This window comes from Euleptes europaea, chromosome 17 (assembly GCF_029931775.1).
Source record: "Euleptes europaea isolate rEulEur1 chromosome 17, rEulEur1.hap1, whole genome shotgun sequence".
In the NCBI taxonomy this organism is placed as follows: Eukaryota; Metazoa; Chordata; class Lepidosauria; order Squamata; family Sphaerodactylidae; genus Euleptes; species Euleptes europaea.
In genome coordinates, this window is record NC_079328.1 from 45,847,042 (window position 1) to 45,864,942 (window position 17,901).

Consider the following 17,901-nt stretch of genomic DNA (forward strand, 5'->3'; position numbering starts at 1 on the left):
TGTAGGAGATGCAGCCCAAATTCTGCTGTTGAAATAGTTGCTTGAGGTTAAATTAGAATCATAATTGGGAAGTATTCTCAGCCGAGTCCGGCAAACTGCCCGCTTGCATGCGGTGATAAACATCACGTGTATCTCACAGGGCTCATGCTTTAAAAAATGAAGGCAGAGAGCAGAGGATGTATGACTTCCATTTACGTATGCATCTGCTCTAAACAATGCATCCGTCCCCGAGACATAAAGAAAGCCAGTGATTTAGAAAAAAAATTATTGGTGTTCGCAGGGTATAAAAATATGCTTCCCCGGCCCAAAGGGTGCACAAATCATCCACATAGTTTTAATCCTGGGGTTTTAAAAACATTTTCTTCACTTTGCTAGGCCCATGGGGACCGTTTTCGGCCTCATCTGTGCTTTGTAGGGCGCGCCGGTCCCTCTTCTTCAAAAATTTCTTCCCTATAGTTCCAACCAATGTCTCGTACCTGTAAAAGTCAAAATGTAAAACAAAACAAATGAAAAAAAAAAGTTCTGATGGAGGAATCTCAAGGCAATGGATCAGCATAGCTCGCTCTGGCCTTATAAACTATGAATTCTAAAAGCTGTGCCCCCTCCTCCCTCGAATCAATGATCATGATTTATCTCCCATCAGTCTCCTGAGACTCTCAACAGTATGATGATGAAGAAGAGTTGGTTTTTATGTCAACTTTCTCTACCACTTAAGGGTAGCTTACGATCACCTTCCCTTCCCCTCCCCACAACAGACACCCTGTGAGGTAGGTGGGGCTGAGAGAACTGTGACAAGCCCAAGGTAACCCAGGTGACTTTTATGTGTAGGAGTGGGGAAACCAACCCGGTTCACCAGATTAGCATCCGCGGCTCATGTGTAGGAGTGGAGAATCAAACCCAGTTCTCCAGATCCGAGTCCACCGCTCCAATCCACTGCTCTTAACCACTACATTATGCTGGCTCTCTGTTAAAACATTTGGAGGTTGCAAAGTTGGCAACGTGAATTACAGATTTCCCTCTCTCTTTTTATATACAGGCATACCTCGGAGATAGCGCAGGTTGGGTTCCAGGCCACCGGAGTAAAGCGAGTCACACAATTTTTTTGGTTTCCAAGTGCATACAAAAGTTATATTAACACTATATTGTAAGTCTATTAAGTGTGCAGTAACATTATGTCTAAAAAAATGTACATACCTTAATTTAAAAAATACTCTATTGTTAAAAATGTGACACAGGAGACATGAAGTGAGCACATGCTTTGGAAAAACGGCACCCACAGATTTGCTCGATGCAGGGTTGCCACAAACCTTCAATTTGCAGTATATCTTTCCCACTCGGAATTTATCAATTATAGAAAGGCCTGCACTCTAGCCAGATGTCAACCTCTGCCTTCGGCTGTTTTAGAAGGAAAACATAAGAAGAGCAGAAAGGCTGTGCCCTTGCAGGTCAGCAGGTCAGGGAACATTGAAACTACTGAACATGTATTGTTCAGCTGTCCATTTTATCATGAGGCTCGCATTAAATTAATTTCTCTCCTGATCAGGAGATTCCCCGACAAGCCAGTTGAGTTCCTGACCAAGAAGCTCCTGGTGGGTGAAACTCCATATTATTCGCTCCCAACTGCCAAATTTTGCGCTATAGCAATTAAAATACGCAAAATTAGGATGGAAATTTTTTTTGTTAAAAAATATTTTTAGAAATATTAAGACAAAAAGTTTAACCACGTGATATGTACTAATATCTCATCTTTTAATAATATTTAATAATATTACATTTTTATTAAACTTTGTAATTTGTATTAGCTTTACAATTCTATTAAGTTGAAAATTTGTTGTATCAACTTTTGGCTGGTCAAATATACCGTATCAATAATTTCAATCCAAAAAAACAACCTTCAATTTGTAAAAAAATGCAATATGTGCGATGCGCAATAAAACAATGTGCAATAAAAAGAGGTGCAATAAAACGAGGAATGCCTGTATTAGACAGAGATGCAAGATAGCAAAGACCCTACAACAGATTTTACAGGCGTAGGCTCTGTCCATGTGACTGGAAGAACACCATCCCTGGTGGAGCCAAGAGTAGCACGCTCAGTTCTGCCTCCCTCCCCAAACCTAGCATGGGGATGTGTATATTTCTGTATTAGATTTATCCTCAGCTTCCTTCAAGATGCTCAGCCCGGCATACCAGATCGTACTGGAAGCTTCACGGGAAAATGGGAGATTTGAACATGGATCTTCCAGATCCTAAACCAACACTCTTACACAATATCTCCACATGTGTTTACATAACCATTGTATTAAATTATGTAAAAGCGAAAACTAGGATTTTTTTGTCTTCCCTTTTTAACAGATGGATTAGTTTGTAGGCAATTGTTTTAGATACAGTGAAGGAATCGGAGTGTAGGCACTGCAGCAATTAAGCAAACACATACATCAAAATCAGTTCTTTATATTCTGCCACAGTGTAGAGTTTTCAAGAAACAGACTCCAGGATGAAGCAATACAAATGGAAGCAGGTTTGGTTCTTAGCAGCTTCCACTATTTCAAAATCGAAATTCTTGCCTCAGTGAAGGATAATGGGGCAGGATGTAGGGTGGAGAAACTGGGGGTGGGGTGGGCTTTTTGCTCAGTGTGTGAGCGCCTACTTTGCATGCGTAAGGTCCCAGGTTCAATCCCTGGCACCTCCAGTTAAAACGTTCATGTAATAAGGGATGTGGAAGACAATACTGCCCTTGATGGACCAAAAGTCCAAGTCAGAATAAGGCAGCTTCTTGTGTTCCTGTGGCTGGAAACAGGCTACTTGGAGGAGGGATGGATCCAGCCCAATGTCACTGACATACTCTCAAGGAAGAAGAGTTGGTTTTTATACCCCAGTTTTCTCTACCTTTAAGGAGTTTCAAACTGGCTTACAATCACCTTCCTCTCCCCACAACAGACACCTTGCGAGGTAGGTGGGGCTGAGAGAGTTCTGAGAGAACCGTGACTAACCCAAGGTCACCCAGCAGGCTTCATGTGGAGGAGTGGGGAATCAAATCCGGTTCTCCAGATTAGAGTCCGCTGCTCTCTCCATCACGCCAGCCTCCCTGCCAACTTAACTTGGCATGTCTATAGTGAACCCTGTATGGGCTGGATCTGTAAAGGGGCCAACTGGAAATATCCTTCCAAGAAGTTGCCACAGGTGCACCAAGTCAGGACATCTGCGGCATCCAAGCCAACGTGCTTGGAGGACACCGTACCACTGCGTGGCAAACCCCCCCCCCCCAACCCAAAACAAAACAGCGATATCAGGACAGAGTTCCGTCCTGGGATTTCCAGCCGAGGAATCTACAACGAGAGACACACAATCGCTGCGCTGAACACTGCCTTTGGCGCCAGACTGCAGCATTCGGTTTCACTCCCCTTCACTGTAGATTTGACAGCAGCGCTATTAATAGGGTTTTGTTGTCTCTTAAAAAAATATATTATAAAGTTGTATTTGTATGAATAGTGACACCCGAAGCTGTCAGAGCTCTCAGAGGAGAGCTGGGCGGCTATGAAGTAAAATTAGTCACATGTACTCGCTAACTCTAAGCTAAAGCCCCTGGAGAATGTGGATGTCAACAGCTAGTTTCAAAAAGGGATTATTTTATTTTATTTTACAGTGGGAAATAGGTGAGGGTCCCGCCACCACCACCACGTCAAGCTTTTCAGTTGTTTGGCTTTGGCGTGGGGAAAAAAAAGCAGCGATGCATCTTTCTCAGTAATGTTAGCTATGTCATAAAAAGGCAACGGTTACCTTCTGGCCATTTCTTCATCCGATACATCAGCCTCCATTGCATTATCTTCCTCTTTGATTTCTTCCGTCTTGTACCTCGAGTTCATCTGGATCATTAACTTCTGAAAATGGAAAAAAAAAGGATATCCATTTAAATATTATGCTCCTTGAAGGAAGTCAAGGAGACAGATCTGGCGGGGAGGAGAAAATTGTTGCTTGAAAAAGAGGGCACGTTTGGAATGTATAATTTTGTGTGCTACACTCTTTTAACAGCTGCTTTCTGTCCTGTCCCACTGTAGAATGCAGAACTGGATCAAAATCAGAATATATATACTCTGGCTGCTTAAGTGAAAAGGCCTCCTGGCAAACTGGGCCCAAAGAATTTTCTAACAGAGTGGTTCCTCAGTGGAACAGGCTTCCTTGGGAGGTGGTAAGCTCTCCTTCTCTGGAGGTTTTTAAGAAGAGGCTAGATGGCCATCTGTTAGCAATGCTGATTATATGACCGTAGGCAGTTCATGAGAGGGAGAGCATCTTGGCCATCTTTTGGGCATGGAGTAGAGGTCACTGGGGGTGTGGTAGGGGGAGGTAGTTGCGAATTTCCTGCATTGTGCAGGGGGTTGGACTACATGACCCTGGTGGTTCCTTCCAACTCTATGATTCTATGATTTCTGAGGGTTTTACCCAAAGGAAAATCTTTCAGCTAATGCTAAGTCACAGCATATGAAAATTACTCATAAGTAGCTAGGGTGGCCAATTCTGGGTTGGGAAATTCCTGGAGATTTGGGGGTAGAGCCTGGGGAAAGTGGAGTTTGGGGAAAGGAGGGACCTCAGCAGGGACGTGCCATACAGTCCATACACACTCTGAAGCTGCCGTTCTCTCCAGGGGAAGCTATCTCTGTAGTCTGGAGATCAGTTGTAATTCTGGGAGGCTTCCAGCCACCACCTGGAGGTTGGCAACCCTTTAAGTAGCACACATGACAATGTGTCACATGGCTCCCTGGGCAGGGCGGTTCCTTAGAGTGAATACTTCTCTTAGGAAAATGGGAGCAGACCCATCTAAGCAGAAAATTACCCAGGAAACGCATCCTTCGAAGGAGACATATGCTTTGTGAACACAGGAAACCGTTTTGTACCGAGTCATAACCCTGGCCTGTCGAAGGTCATGTTTGCCTCCTCTGATTGGCTGAGGTCTTTGACATCGCTTACGACCTGATCCTCTTAAATGGAGATGTCAGGAATTGAACCTGGGACCTTCTGCATGCAAAGCAGATGCTCTACCGCTGTGCTGTACCACTGTGCTCTCTCTCTCTCTGGAGTATGAATACGATCGCTGGAACGGTAAAACAAATGTCTCCGTTTCTCCTCCAGAGGATGCCAATTAGCTTTCCAAAAATCTCTTTTTCTTTTGCACTATGTGCATCGCTTCCTGCTGGCTGCAAATCCGTACGTGCCTTACCAAAACACCTGAACCTCAAGAGGCTTGGGGCAGGAGACTCTATCCCCCGGGACAGCCAGGCAGCAGCAGACTACAGATTCTAACACGGGCTGCATGCCTCCGCCAACATAGCGGGGAACCGGACAGTGGCTCTTACATTTTGACTGATGTTCTAACACCAGTGACGAACTATTTGAGCGCCAGTGTGGTGTAATGGTTAGCATATGGCGTTAGGAACGGGGAGATCCCAGTTAAAATCCCCGCTCTGCCACGGAAGCTTGCTGGAAAACCTTGGTCCACTCAGGCACTCTCAGCCTGACCTCCCTCACATGGTTGTTGTGAGGATAAAACGGAGGCAAAGAAAACGATGTAAGCTGCTTTGGATCCTCACTGGGGAACAAGGCGTGGTATAAATGAAGTAAATTCACAGACAAGATTTTTGCTCTCTGCTCATCTCCTCCAATAAGGTGATAGTAAGCCGGTTTGAGTCTCCCTTAAGTGGTAGAGAAAGTTGGCATATAAAAACCAACTCTTCTTCTTCTAAAAACGGGATCTGAACCAAGGACTCCCAGATTATCAGCAATTGGACTCCCAGATTATCAGCAATTGGAATCACGATACCTCAACTTCAGGATTGAAGCCTTTGAACGACATTCTGCCGTAAAGCAGATCCTCACACGGCAGAAAGCTTTGTTCTTCTATTATAAAGCTCCTGCAAAAAAAATAAAAAAGGGAGAGACTCATAAATAAGTTTAGCCAAGTCAGCAACTCACCAGGGCAGACAGGCAAAAAACAAAATGGAAGCTTGCCCTCCATTTGGGGGCTGGGAGAGGGCTTTTGCTTTTAATTTCCCACATAAAAGAGGAACTTACTCCTTCTCCTTCAGTTTTGGTAAATCCAGGAACCAATGCTCCTTGCTGATGATTTTCTTTTCCTCTTCTTCGAGCTGCTTTTTGGTTTCCGAATCCAAGCCCCTTTGCATGAACTGAAACACAGACAAAGGGGTCTCTCAGTGGTCAAATGGCACAGTTCTCGTCTGGGAGAGGGGGAACCTCAGATAAGCAAGTTCCACAGGCAAAATGTGCCGGTACTCTGCGAGTAACCCTAGTATTCAAATAGTATATATTCCGTACTATATGTTTTAAGCTATTGTTATGTGGTGGCTATGATTTATTATGTGTTTGTAACTGCTTACAACAGGTTGCATTATTCAGCGCTGGCAAACAAAATAATGGCTGTTGACAATGTGGTTTAAAATTCATTAGACATTTGTGCAAAAAGATTTAACTCCTCCCTAGATCTACAAAACAGGAGATGTGTAGAACCTCTGAGGAGGGTAAATTGCGGTTTGAAAAACCTCCCTGATGCTTTTATAATTCTTATTTTTAAGCTTATTGTGCTAATGCTAAAGCTCTGGTTCGGGACGGGCCTTAACTTTTTTTTAATGTTAATTCTTACCGCTGTTTGAGATAATCCGCCTTGTGCATCCTCTAAATCCTAATTGATTCTTCTTCTTCTTCTTTTTAAAAAAAGAATAAGTTTTATTTGACGCCAGAATGTGTTTTAGAAATTCATAAAAGAGTGAGGGAAGAAATATTGGTAGTTTTAGAAAGACTATGCTATCTCTGCACAGATGAAACTATAGAAATTTGGACGCTTTATTGTAGCACTGAAATATACAATTCAGAATTGCAGGGAAAGCACTATTGATGCAGCAAGATTTCTAAAGGCCCCGAGCAAACAGACTCAAGAACGCATGAACAAGTTTTCATCTTTAGGAAGCGCGACTAAGGTATTTTAACGATAGAAGCATGGTTGGGGCAGGCAAGGTAGGGAAAGAGAACGAAAATGGCTCTCCCAGGTTTGAGCAGATTCAGACTTTGGCAGCGGATTCCTTACTCAGCTTAGAGCTGCCAACTTCCAGGCAGGACCTGGAGATTTCCAGGAATTACAGCTGATCTCCAAATGACGCAGATCAGTGCCCCCTGGAGAAAAGGGGTATTTTGCAGGGTGGCCTCTATAGCATTACATCCCGCTGAGTCCTCTACCCAAACCCTGCTCTCCCCTGATGCGAACCCCAAAATCGCCAGGAATTTCCCAAGCTGGAGCTGGCAACCCGAATTTCGGCGGGTTGGGGTGTTTGTGCAGCTCTGCAGGATTGCAAAACATGTATAACAGAGTTTTTGGAGGAGAGTGCTAGAGCATCCCGGCACGATGCTGATGCTTCCGGGGTAAACCCGGAAGTGACGTCATCGCGCCAGCTGCGCGGATTGCTGACCCCAGTCCCACCCCCACGAAGCTCCCACCGGCTGCTGGAGGGGACCTGGAAACCCCAGCAAACATCCTGAATCACAACATTGCCGCCACACTTCTGAGACAGAAGCACTGGAAGGCCAGCGTTGGATTTTCCCACTATTGCTGTATACCTCCACCGTCTCACAGCCGAAAACAGCAGCTCCCCCCTGTTCCTTCCAAGGATTACTGCTTCTAATCAAAAACTGCCAGGGGCTCCGTGCTGTCTTACATGTTTCACATTCCTCCACTTTGCAAAGGCCTGCCCTGCCAAGAGGTTTCTTTAGGCTTAAGACGTGCACCAATTTAATATAATAGGCTTAAGACGTGCAACAACAACGTAACTGCATTAACTGCGTTTCAGGCATTCAAAACAAGCCTCGCCAGCATGGGAAACAGAGAGCTAAGCAATACCGGTCATGTGCACTGGAGAGCAGCTATTTCCACCTCCTCAAGTAGGGCTGCCAACCTCCAGGTACTGTGCAGTGAGTATTTTATATAACAAACTCTATGAATATAAACACTGAGTTACTAAACTTGCTTACCAAATGTTCTAAGTTACAATTCTATTATAAAACATCAGTCAGCAGTAGCTACTTTTCAAAACTATTCCTAAAGGGGCAATGGCATAGTGAATTTCCACAAACTCAATTAAAAGGGCAATGGCCTATAGATCCCCCCCCCCAACACAATTACTCAACGAAATTTGCAATGGCTTTTAGGAGCTTAACCTTAACGGCTGCTCTGGCACGGAAGCGGTTTCCTCTTGTGGTCCGCTCTTTTGTTTGTTCGGTTTTATTCATTAATGTTGTATGATAGAATTGTAACTTAGAACATTTGGTAAGCAAGTTTAGTAACTCAGTGTTTACATTCATAGAGTTTGTTATATAAAATACTCACCGCACGGTTATCAGTGGTTGGGCTGTTGCCTTGCCATTTTGCTAATTATCATCAGCACACTATATTTTGCTAACCTCCAGGTACGGGCTGGAGATCTCCTGCTATTAGAACTGATCTCCAGCCGATAAGAGATCAGTTCACCGGGAGAAAATGGCCACTTTGGCAATTGGACTCTATGGCACTGAAGTCTCCGCCCCAAAAACATCCTGCCAGTGGCGAAGAAGGACCTGGCAACCCTATACTCAAGGCAGCCTGGCTAAGGAGCTAAAAACCTGAAGAAGAGAACGGTTAACCGCGGACACTAACAAAGAAAATTTTCGACAAGGCACCCCCCAAGGCAACAACTGGGACAGGGCTGAGTCTCACAAAACAGCTACTGCCCCTGGCAAAGAGAAACAGGGAGAGGGGGTGTTGTTATTCCCTATAATTTATAGCCTCTGACCACAGCCGAATGACTTAAACATGGAGAAAGGTTCCTGCCTCAAGGAGATAACAATTTACATTACAACGGAAGATGACGGCAACAGAGGGAGACAGCAAAGAACGCAAGCAAATTTTGCGCCAGGTCTTCTTTCTATAGATGCTTCTTACATTTCCAGATCTGGGGGAATTTGCAAGGCTGAAAACCTCAGAAGTCAAGAAGAAGGAGAAGAAGGTGAGTTGGTTTTTATATGCCGACTTTCTCTACCACTTAAGGGAGACTCAAGCCAGTTTACAATCACCTTCCCTTCCCCACAACAGACACCCTGCGAGGTAGGCAGGGCTGAGAGAGTGTGACTAACCCAAGGTCACCCAGCTGGCTTTGTGTGTAGGAGCGGGGAAACAAATCCAGTCCACCAGATTAGCCTCCGCCGCTCATGTGGAGGAGTGGGGGAATCAAACTCAGTTCTCCAGATCAGAATCCACCGCTCCAAACCACCGCTCTTAACCACTACACCACTTCTCAGTGGAAGAGCAGAAGAAAAGCGCGCTGCCTCCTTAAATATGAACTCGACGCAAACACCGAACCGTGCCCGAGATACTGAAAAGATTTAAGAGCAGAAATAAAGTGCGGGGTGGGGAAAGAGGATGCTAACGAAGGACGAGACGCCAAGCAAATCAAGGAAATTGGCTAGTCAATCAAAAGTTTCAATGGGCAAATTTCCCCTCTGAGCAAGCAGTTAATGATCATATTTAAAAAGGGGGGGGTTAGACTCCCAAAGTGCTTGGGATAAAAATATCTAACGACCAGTTGCAACAGCTGTAAAGGAAATGAAATATTCCAAATGAGCATTTATCTGGGATTCCAAGATGAAATTTTGGAATGGGGGGGGGGGAAGAGGTTTAATGCCAAGCTGTGGAAAAGGAAGCGTTGCTTTGCGCTGCGTCGACATTTCTCCTGTCCAAGTCTGACTGAATGCCAAAGGACGGACTTTGACATCTGCTGTCGGCATAGCATGTCAGGACACAGCGGGAGAGTTCGCCAGCACAGAGGGTCATGTGGGAAATACGCCGACGGCCACTGGCAACCTGCACGTCACGTGCATGTCAGCTTGTATATAGGATGAACAATATAGGATGAGAGCCAGTGTGGTGTAGTGGTTAAGAGTGGTGGTTTGGAGCAGTGGACTCTGATCTAAGGAACCGGGTTCGATTCCCCACTCCACCACATGAATGGCGGGGGCTAATCTGGTGAACTGGATTTGTTTCTCCACTCCTATGCACGAAGCCAGCTGGGTGGCCTTGGGCTAGTCACAGTTCTCTTAGAGCTCACCCCACCTACTTCACAGGGTGTCTGTTGTGGGGAGGGGAAGGGAAGTGATTGTAAGCCGGTTTGATTCTTCCTTAAGTGGTAGAGAAAGTCAGCATATAAAAACCACCTCTTCTTCTTTTCTTCTTCTTCTTCTTCTTCTACTCTTTCTCAAAGGGCTCAACATATGAAGCTGCCTTACAGTCAATCGGAACATTGGTCCAACAAGGTCGGTGGGGTGGATCCTTCCCCTAATCTAACACTCCACTGAGCAAAGTGTTTTTTAAAAAAATTATTTACAATATTTATACCCTACCATTCCTTTTGGGCTCAGGTTTGAAGCCTTCCTCCTGGATGGCCCAAGCTAGTCAGACCTAGGCAGGCAATGGCAAACCACCCTTGAATGTCTTTTGCCTTGAGAACCCTACGGGGTCACCATAAATCGGCTGCAACCTGATGGCACTTTCCATCGTCACCACACCTTTTGCCCTGACCTGGATGGCCCAGGCGAGCCTGATCTCATCAGATAGCAGAAGCTAAGCAGGGTCAGCCCTGGCTTGTACTTGGATGGGAGACCACCAAGGAAGTCCAGGGTTGCTACACAGAGGCAGGCAACGAGAAACGACTTCTGAACATCTCTTGCCTTGAAAACCCTATGGGTTGCCAGAAGTTGGCTGCGACTCAATGGCACTTTCCACCATCATTCTTCTTGGCTCAAGTCTGAAACCTTCCTCCAACCTAAGAAAGCTACTTGGAGGATGGCTGGATCCATCCCAGTAATGTCTACTCTGACAGGCAGGGCCTCTCCAGGGTCTCAGAAGGAGGGCTTTCAGATCTTTGACCATCCATTCCTTTTTAGCTTGGACCTTCTGCATGCAAAGCGGATGCTCTAGCACTGCACCACATCCTCTCCCCCATTTGGTAATGCATAAAACACAAAATACTTGAACCGGTCCTTGAAAATTCTTGATACTCTTACTGAATAATGGGAATCGATGGCAGAGGCTCCATTCAGATGTCATGCTGTACCATGGTTTACGTCAACCACGGTTTGGACTGTGGTTTGAACTTAAAAAACAGACCTGCAAACCAGAGTCTAGTGCTGCTTGTCTGCTTTCATTTTATCAGTGGAGTACAGGCTGCATCCCCCTAAAGCATAACATCGGTTGTAACCGTGGCTTGTCAAGTCAAATATTATGCCAAACTGTGGTCAGCAAAAATCGTGTTTTGCAAACTCCCTTTAAACAAGAGCTTCTGAAGCTGGTTTGGGCAGCCAGTCAAAAGCCGTAGTTTGTCAATCTATGTTTCATTCCACACCACAGTTAAAACTTCCTTAACCATAGCCTGGTGTGATGTCTGAAGCTCTCTTTTCTTCCCTTTTAACATCCTGCTCTTATCACTGTGCTTGTAGCTTCTGCCAGCATCTCTGCACTACCAACAAAATCAGAAGCACCCTAAACATTAAAACATTTTCAATTAAACTGCAAGGTTCTCACGCTTTGGCACTTGGACATCCAGGGATCTAAACCAAGTGGCAGAGGAAACCGCTTTGTCCAGCAATGGTTCAAATTAGGAAAATCCAGATTTTCAGGAGCCTGGGACCTTCTGCACTAAAGGCAGGAGCTCTACCTCTGAGACGCATGAGTGAGAGGATCCAGGCTTCCCTGAAATGCAGTTTGTTTGTCACTTCTAACTTGCAGCCGTAGGGAAATGTTCAATGTGTTCTAGGGAACCACTCTTTGCTCCTGCATGGACAACTGTGAGACCTAAGAGACCAGGGCTCCACATGCACCGTACCCTCAATGTACTCCCCAAAAATCTTCTGTAACACTCAAGGGTTCAGATGGAAGAACAGAAAGATTGCTCAGCAGACAAGTCAATTGAGAAAGGGTTCTCTGAAGACCGAACGTTTGAAAACCACCTGTCTATGTGATCAGGTACCTGGGACTGTTCTTGCTCGGACTACAGCCAAGAAAGATGTTCCCAATGCAAGGATTACTCCTTGATCAAACTACCTCTTGGAGCAAGAAGGTAAGGGAAAACTGGCGGCAAAGTAATTCCAGGCTTTTCAGAGAGTTATGAACGATCCACCGTGATACGCATCTCCGTTCCCAAAAGGTTTGTTAACCGAGCCTCGGCTGTGTTTGCATTAGCTGTGTTTGCTTTACTTCCCCCTTTCAAAATCTCTCTCTTCAAAGCTTTGGAGTCTTGTGTTCTCCGGGGACCCGGAGGCTCGCTTAACTCAACCGGCTCTGCAGCGGAGGATTTGGGAATACGGTGGAGTCCAGCCTCCAGCAAAAGCCAACTGGCTGGCGTGATTTCATCTGGTATCCTGGGGAGCCGCTCATGCAGAAGTAGCTTGCATCTCGCTTTGATGAGGCCGGAGAAAAGGATATCTTTTCCCGTCAGCAAATAAGTCTCTTTTTTAAAGATTTCTTGCTCATGCAGCAACCCTAAACAACAGGCAAGGAAAATCTTGGCTTCGTTAGTAACTCCAACTCAGTGCTGAAGCTTGAAAAGAAAAATGTGCACCACAAGGAATCATAGAATTGGAAGGGACCAGCAAGGTCATCTAGTCCAACCCCCTGCACAATGCAGGAAATTCCCAACTACCTCCCCCCCACACACACCCAGTTAACCCTACTCCATGCCCAGAAGATGGCCAAGATTCCCTCCCACAATCTGCCTAAGGTCATAGAATCAGCATTGCTGACAGATGGCCATCTAACCTCTGCTTAAAAACCTCCAGGGAAGGAGAGCTTACCACCTCCTGAGGAAGCCTGTTCCACTGAGGAACAGTTAGAAAATTCTTCCTAATGTCTAGATGGAAACTCTTTTGATTTAATTTCAGGAGGACTCTGTTTTATTTCCAAAGCAACACAGGCCTTGATCCAAAGAATGAGAGTCACATGAATATCGATCAGCCCATTCAATCTTTGGTCCTGTACGTTTGCTGTTGCTAGTTCTTCCATTCGGTATACTTTGGATGATCTACTGCAAATTTTGAGTGAATTTTGCTTGTGTGAATATGCGCATGACAGGCTTCTGGGAAACCATGTTATAAGTATTAAATATGCATCACAGTTCATACTAGCGTACTGGCGATGCATATCCAAATCTATATCTAAATGTGTTCCGCTTCTTATTTTGAAAATGTCTGTGGCACCTCTCCAGATAACCTGCTCGGAGAGGCTTAAATAACCAGAACATACTAGTGGATAGTAGACTAGAAGAATACATGTACAGCATTGCATGACAAGGAAACTCAGACTCAAACAACATACTCCAAGAATATCGATTTAGTAGAAATTTGGGAGCATCTTTGCAAATGTTTGTATGACTATTATTCACATGCACAAGGCGGTTTTCAACATGTATTATCCCCATGCCAAATGCCAGAGACAGACTGTAATCTCGTATGGACAGTACCCCAAAAGCCAGAGGTTCATCTGAGGATACACAAACCTCTGGGCATACCTAAAGGAGCTCCTTGAATACCAACGATGCTTCCTATTCATCCTAGAACAGGACTCCCCAACGCGGTGCAGCACCACAGCCCTTGCTAACACCTTCCCTGGCGACCGCCAAGTGTTTTTAGAAAGTGGGTAGGCCAGGTGGAGCTTTTGCCCAGGAAGGTTTCTGATTGTCTGTGCAGATGAAGAAGAAGAAAAAGAGTTGGTTTTTAGACGCCGACTTCCTCTACCACTTAAGGAAGAATTAAACCGGCTTACAGTCACCTTCCCTTCCCCACAACAGACACCCTGAGGTAGCTGGGGCTGAGAGAGTGTGACTAGCCCAAGGTCCCACAGCTGGCTTCATGTGTAGGAGTAGGGAATTGAACCTGGTTCACCAGATTACCCTCCGCCGCTCATGTGGAGGAGTGGGGAATCAAACCCGGTTCTCCAGATCAGAGTCCACCGCTCCAAACCATGGCTCTTAACCACTACACCACGCTGGCTCTCAAAATGCTGCCACCACAACCCAAGAATGTTCACTGTGAGATTGAAGGTAAGCTGCTGCAGCCATTCTGTGGTTGCTCTGCCTCTTGAGGCAGCCCGCACCCACCACGGATCTAAGAATCCCAAAGGTTCCCGCGGGCTCAAAAAGGTTGGGAACGTCTGACCTAGAAGGTAACAGAAGCCCTTACATCCTCCAAGAAGCACGTTTTAATTACACCAGACGCACAGTGACCTTGGTACCATGTCAACTCCACAGGCTGAAAACAGACGCTGTGCAAATACATCTACATCGTGTACAGTGCTTGGACTGAAAGGACTTTTAACTACATCCTCAAATATGCGAGATACAATGGAATTGGGCAACGTCGACCAAGGCAAACAAACCACGAAGAGCCGGTGATGTGGAGGGATAAACATTTAATGAATATTTATAGTTTTTAAAAATTAATGGCAACTCAAACATCGATGTTGCTCCTTGAAAAGGGAACCATCAGTCACAGTGATGAGCGACTTTCGACTGAATTGCTTGTTGCATTATAGGATGTGAACGGAGTCCATTAGCTACTGAGCCGGGACTAATTTCGCTTTGGACTTGACACCAGATTTGCAACTCCAAGGGCGACGGGTGAGCTCACCACTTTATTAATATCCCCCAGCGCTTACAGTACCGCATCGATGAGTTGGTTTTTTTTTAAAGAGTTAAATGAGCAGGGAAAATGATGGTTAATAACAGCATGGTTGCAAGATTCTGACATTAGCAGGTTGATGCAGAACTAGTTGAGAAGGGAATGACCTTTAGATCGGACAAGGAGGGGAGCACACAAACAACTGTAAGAAGTTCTTGAACTACCGAATACAGCCTGTTCTTTTATAAACAGGCAGCTTTTCCAGAAACCTGAGAACCTTCCACCAGCTTGGGTGCTTAACCATCTCGACAAGCATCAAAAATACAATACCACAGCATGAGAAGAAGTGGCTGGGAAGAAGAGTGGAGCAGTGGTTAGAGTGCTAGGCTAGGATCCAGAAGACCAGGGTTCAAATCCCACTCAATTATGAAGTTTGGTGGGTGAACTCTCGCCAGTGACTCTCAGTCTCACTGGGTTGTTATGGAGGGGGGGAAAGTCAAGGAAATCAGGGATGGAGGTTATATCTAACTCTGTCAGTAACTCTTCGACATTTCAGGCAAAAGCTCTGTTTAACAGGATGTCTTTTAATCTGAATAGCCAATTAGAAGCCCTGCTGGGCAAAAAGCCTAATCTAACCAACCCACTTCCTAAAAACACTTGGTGGGCACCAACAAAGGTGTCAGCAGGGATGGGGTGGTTTTCTGTTGCCCCAGAAGGTTGGACCAGAACCATTGGGTTGAAATTAAATCAAAAGAGTTTCTGGCTAAACATCAGGAAGAATGTTCTAACAGTTAGAGCGGTTCCTCAGTGGAACAGGCTTCCTCGGGAGGTGGTGAGCTCTCCTTCCCTGGAGGTTTTTAAGCAGAGGCTAAAGGGCCATCTGTCGGCAAGGCTGATTCTATGACCTTAGGCAGATCATGAGAGGGAGAGCAGGAAGGGTTGCATCAGTGTTTGGCTCTCGTGGCCCTTTCTTGCATGCCCAGGGAAATGCCAATCGCCACTTTAGGGTCAGGAAGCAATTTTCCTCCAGGCCAGATTGCCCGGGGATCCTGGAGTCATCCCCCCATCTTCTGGGCATGGAGTAGGGGGTCACTGGGGGGAGGTAGTTGTGAATTTCCTGCAATGTGCAGGGGGTTGGACTAGATGACCCTGGTGGTCCCTTCCAACTCTGTGATTCTATTCTAAGCATCTGACGCAATGTTTGATTGATGAGCCCATGCCTGAGAGCAGGAAGGTTTGCGTCAGTGTTTGGCTCTTGTGGCCCTTTCTTACACGTCCAGGGAAATGTCAATCGCCACTTTCGGTTCAAGAAGGTATTTTCCTCCAGGCCAGAGATCCTGGAGGGTTTTTGTTGCCATCTTCTGGGCATGGAGTAGTGGTCACTGGAAGTGTGTGTGGGGGGAGGTAGTTGTGAATTTCCTGCATTGTGCAGGGGGTTGGACTAGATGACCCTGGTGGCCCTTCCAACTCTATGATTCTATATATGGTTACCCATACATTTACCCCAGTGCTGCAAAGAGCAGTTCCCTGTTGCTATATTGGATGTGAGAAATGGTGCTCGGAAAGTCTTACCGCCTCGGGGGGGGGGGAGGCAGCTGTGAATTTCCTGCCATGTGCAGGGGGTTGGACTAGATGACCTCGGTGCACCCTTCCAACTCTAGGATTCTAGCACTGAACCAAAGCACTAGCAACAAAGTTTGAAAGCAGCCCGTTGGGAAATTCTGGCTCCAGGCAGGTGTGCGTGTGTTCAGGTATCTCTCTCGGGCTTGAAGCCGTTTTCCTTCAACCCCAACGCTGAAGCCGTTTTCCTTCAACCCCAACGCTGCAGAAATGGAAGCTGTATTTCAACGCCCGCTCCTGGGCATGTGCAGAGTGCATTTCTTGACGTAGTACAGAGGGACCACCGTCTGAGGTCGCAGGAGCAGCGTTTCCAGAAAACATAATCTAAAGGAAGAGGCGCCGGGGTCGGCAATGCCCCGGCACCTTTGAGCAGATCTAGCTCCACGTTTCTCCCCGAAGCCACTCGGCTCCTCGGAGCCCACTGCGAAACCCCTTCGGGTAAAGTCGGTCGAGTTCAGCTCCGCCCCTTCGCGTCTCCGCGAGACCCGAAGCCACTCGGCTCGTCCGCGAAACCCCTTCGGGTAAAGTCGGTCGAGTTCGGCTCCGCCCCTTCGCGAGACCCGAAGCCACTCGGCTCGTCCGCGAAACCCCTTCGGGTAAAGTCGTGGAAGTTCGACTCAGGACCCGAAGCCACTCGGCTCGCCGCCGCCCGTTCCGAAGAACTTCGCCTCCGCTCGGCCCGCCCTTCGGGCCCACTCGGCTCCTCCCCCTTCCCCTCCGCTTCTTCCCGAAGTGTTTCGGCTGGGCTTATTTCCCCGTTCGTCCGCCTCCGCCCTTCTTTCCCTCACCTGCCCCTCACCTTCATTCGCATCAGGTTCTTGGACAGTTTGCTCTTCACGTCTCGAGCCATGGCGACGGCGGGCGCGAAGCCTCAGCCTGAACGGAGCCGGCCGACGGCGCGAGTTTCCCTTCCCCACCAGGCCGCGACCGCCGGGATGCTACTGCGCATGCTCAACTCCAGAACAGGGGCCGGGTGATGCGATGGGCTTCGCTTGGCATCAGGGAGCACGCGCAGCTTCTCTGAGCATGCGCCGTGGGACCAAACGAAGCCGCCGTCTCTGATGGCAACCCCTGGTCCTGCCCTCACTTGGAATCTGCTCTTATTTTTAAAAAGTGGGGAAATATGCGCGGAAAAGTTATTGCAGCTGGGGGAAAGGTGCAAAAATAATACACATGTTGGAATGTTCCTTACAAGGAAGAGTTAAATGCTTTGTTTGTTTGTGGCCATGACTATTGCAAAGGGTTGCAAACTCTGGGTTGGGAAATACCTGAGGCTTAGGGTTGCTATCCTCCAGGTACTTATGCTGAATCAACACAGGTTAAATCTAACAACAGCACAGGCTCAACAACATCATAATATGCAATTTTACTCTGTATAATTCATCAAACACAACTTATTCAGCTATAGGACACTCAAATGAATTTGAGTGTCCTATAGCTGAATAAGTTGTGTTTGATGAATTATACAGAGTAAAATTGCATATTATGATGTTGTTGAGCCTGTGCTGTTGTTAGATTTAACCTCCAGGTACTAGCTGGAGATCTCCTGCTATTACAACTGATCTCCAGCCAATAGAGATCAGT

The 17,901-nt window shown here is 46.4% G+C and overlaps 1 protein-coding gene across 1 annotated transcript; it reads right to left on the reverse strand.

Moving 5' to 3' along the window:
• Window positions 1-334: 334 nt before the first annotated feature.
• Window positions 335-17,206, reverse strand: MPHOSPH6 (M-phase phosphoprotein 6). Its single transcript, XM_056862239.1, has 5 exons — window positions 17,117-17,206; window positions 6,064-6,176; window positions 5,813-5,903; window positions 3,778-3,878; window positions 335-476 (listed from the first exon to the last, which is right to left on the reverse strand). Exons 1-5 carry the CDS (start codon window positions 17,165-17,167, stop codon window positions 335-337), a joined length of 498 nt encoding a protein of 165 aa, XP_056718217.1. The 5' UTR covers window positions 17,168-17,206.
• Window positions 17,207-17,901: the final 695 nt, after the last annotated feature.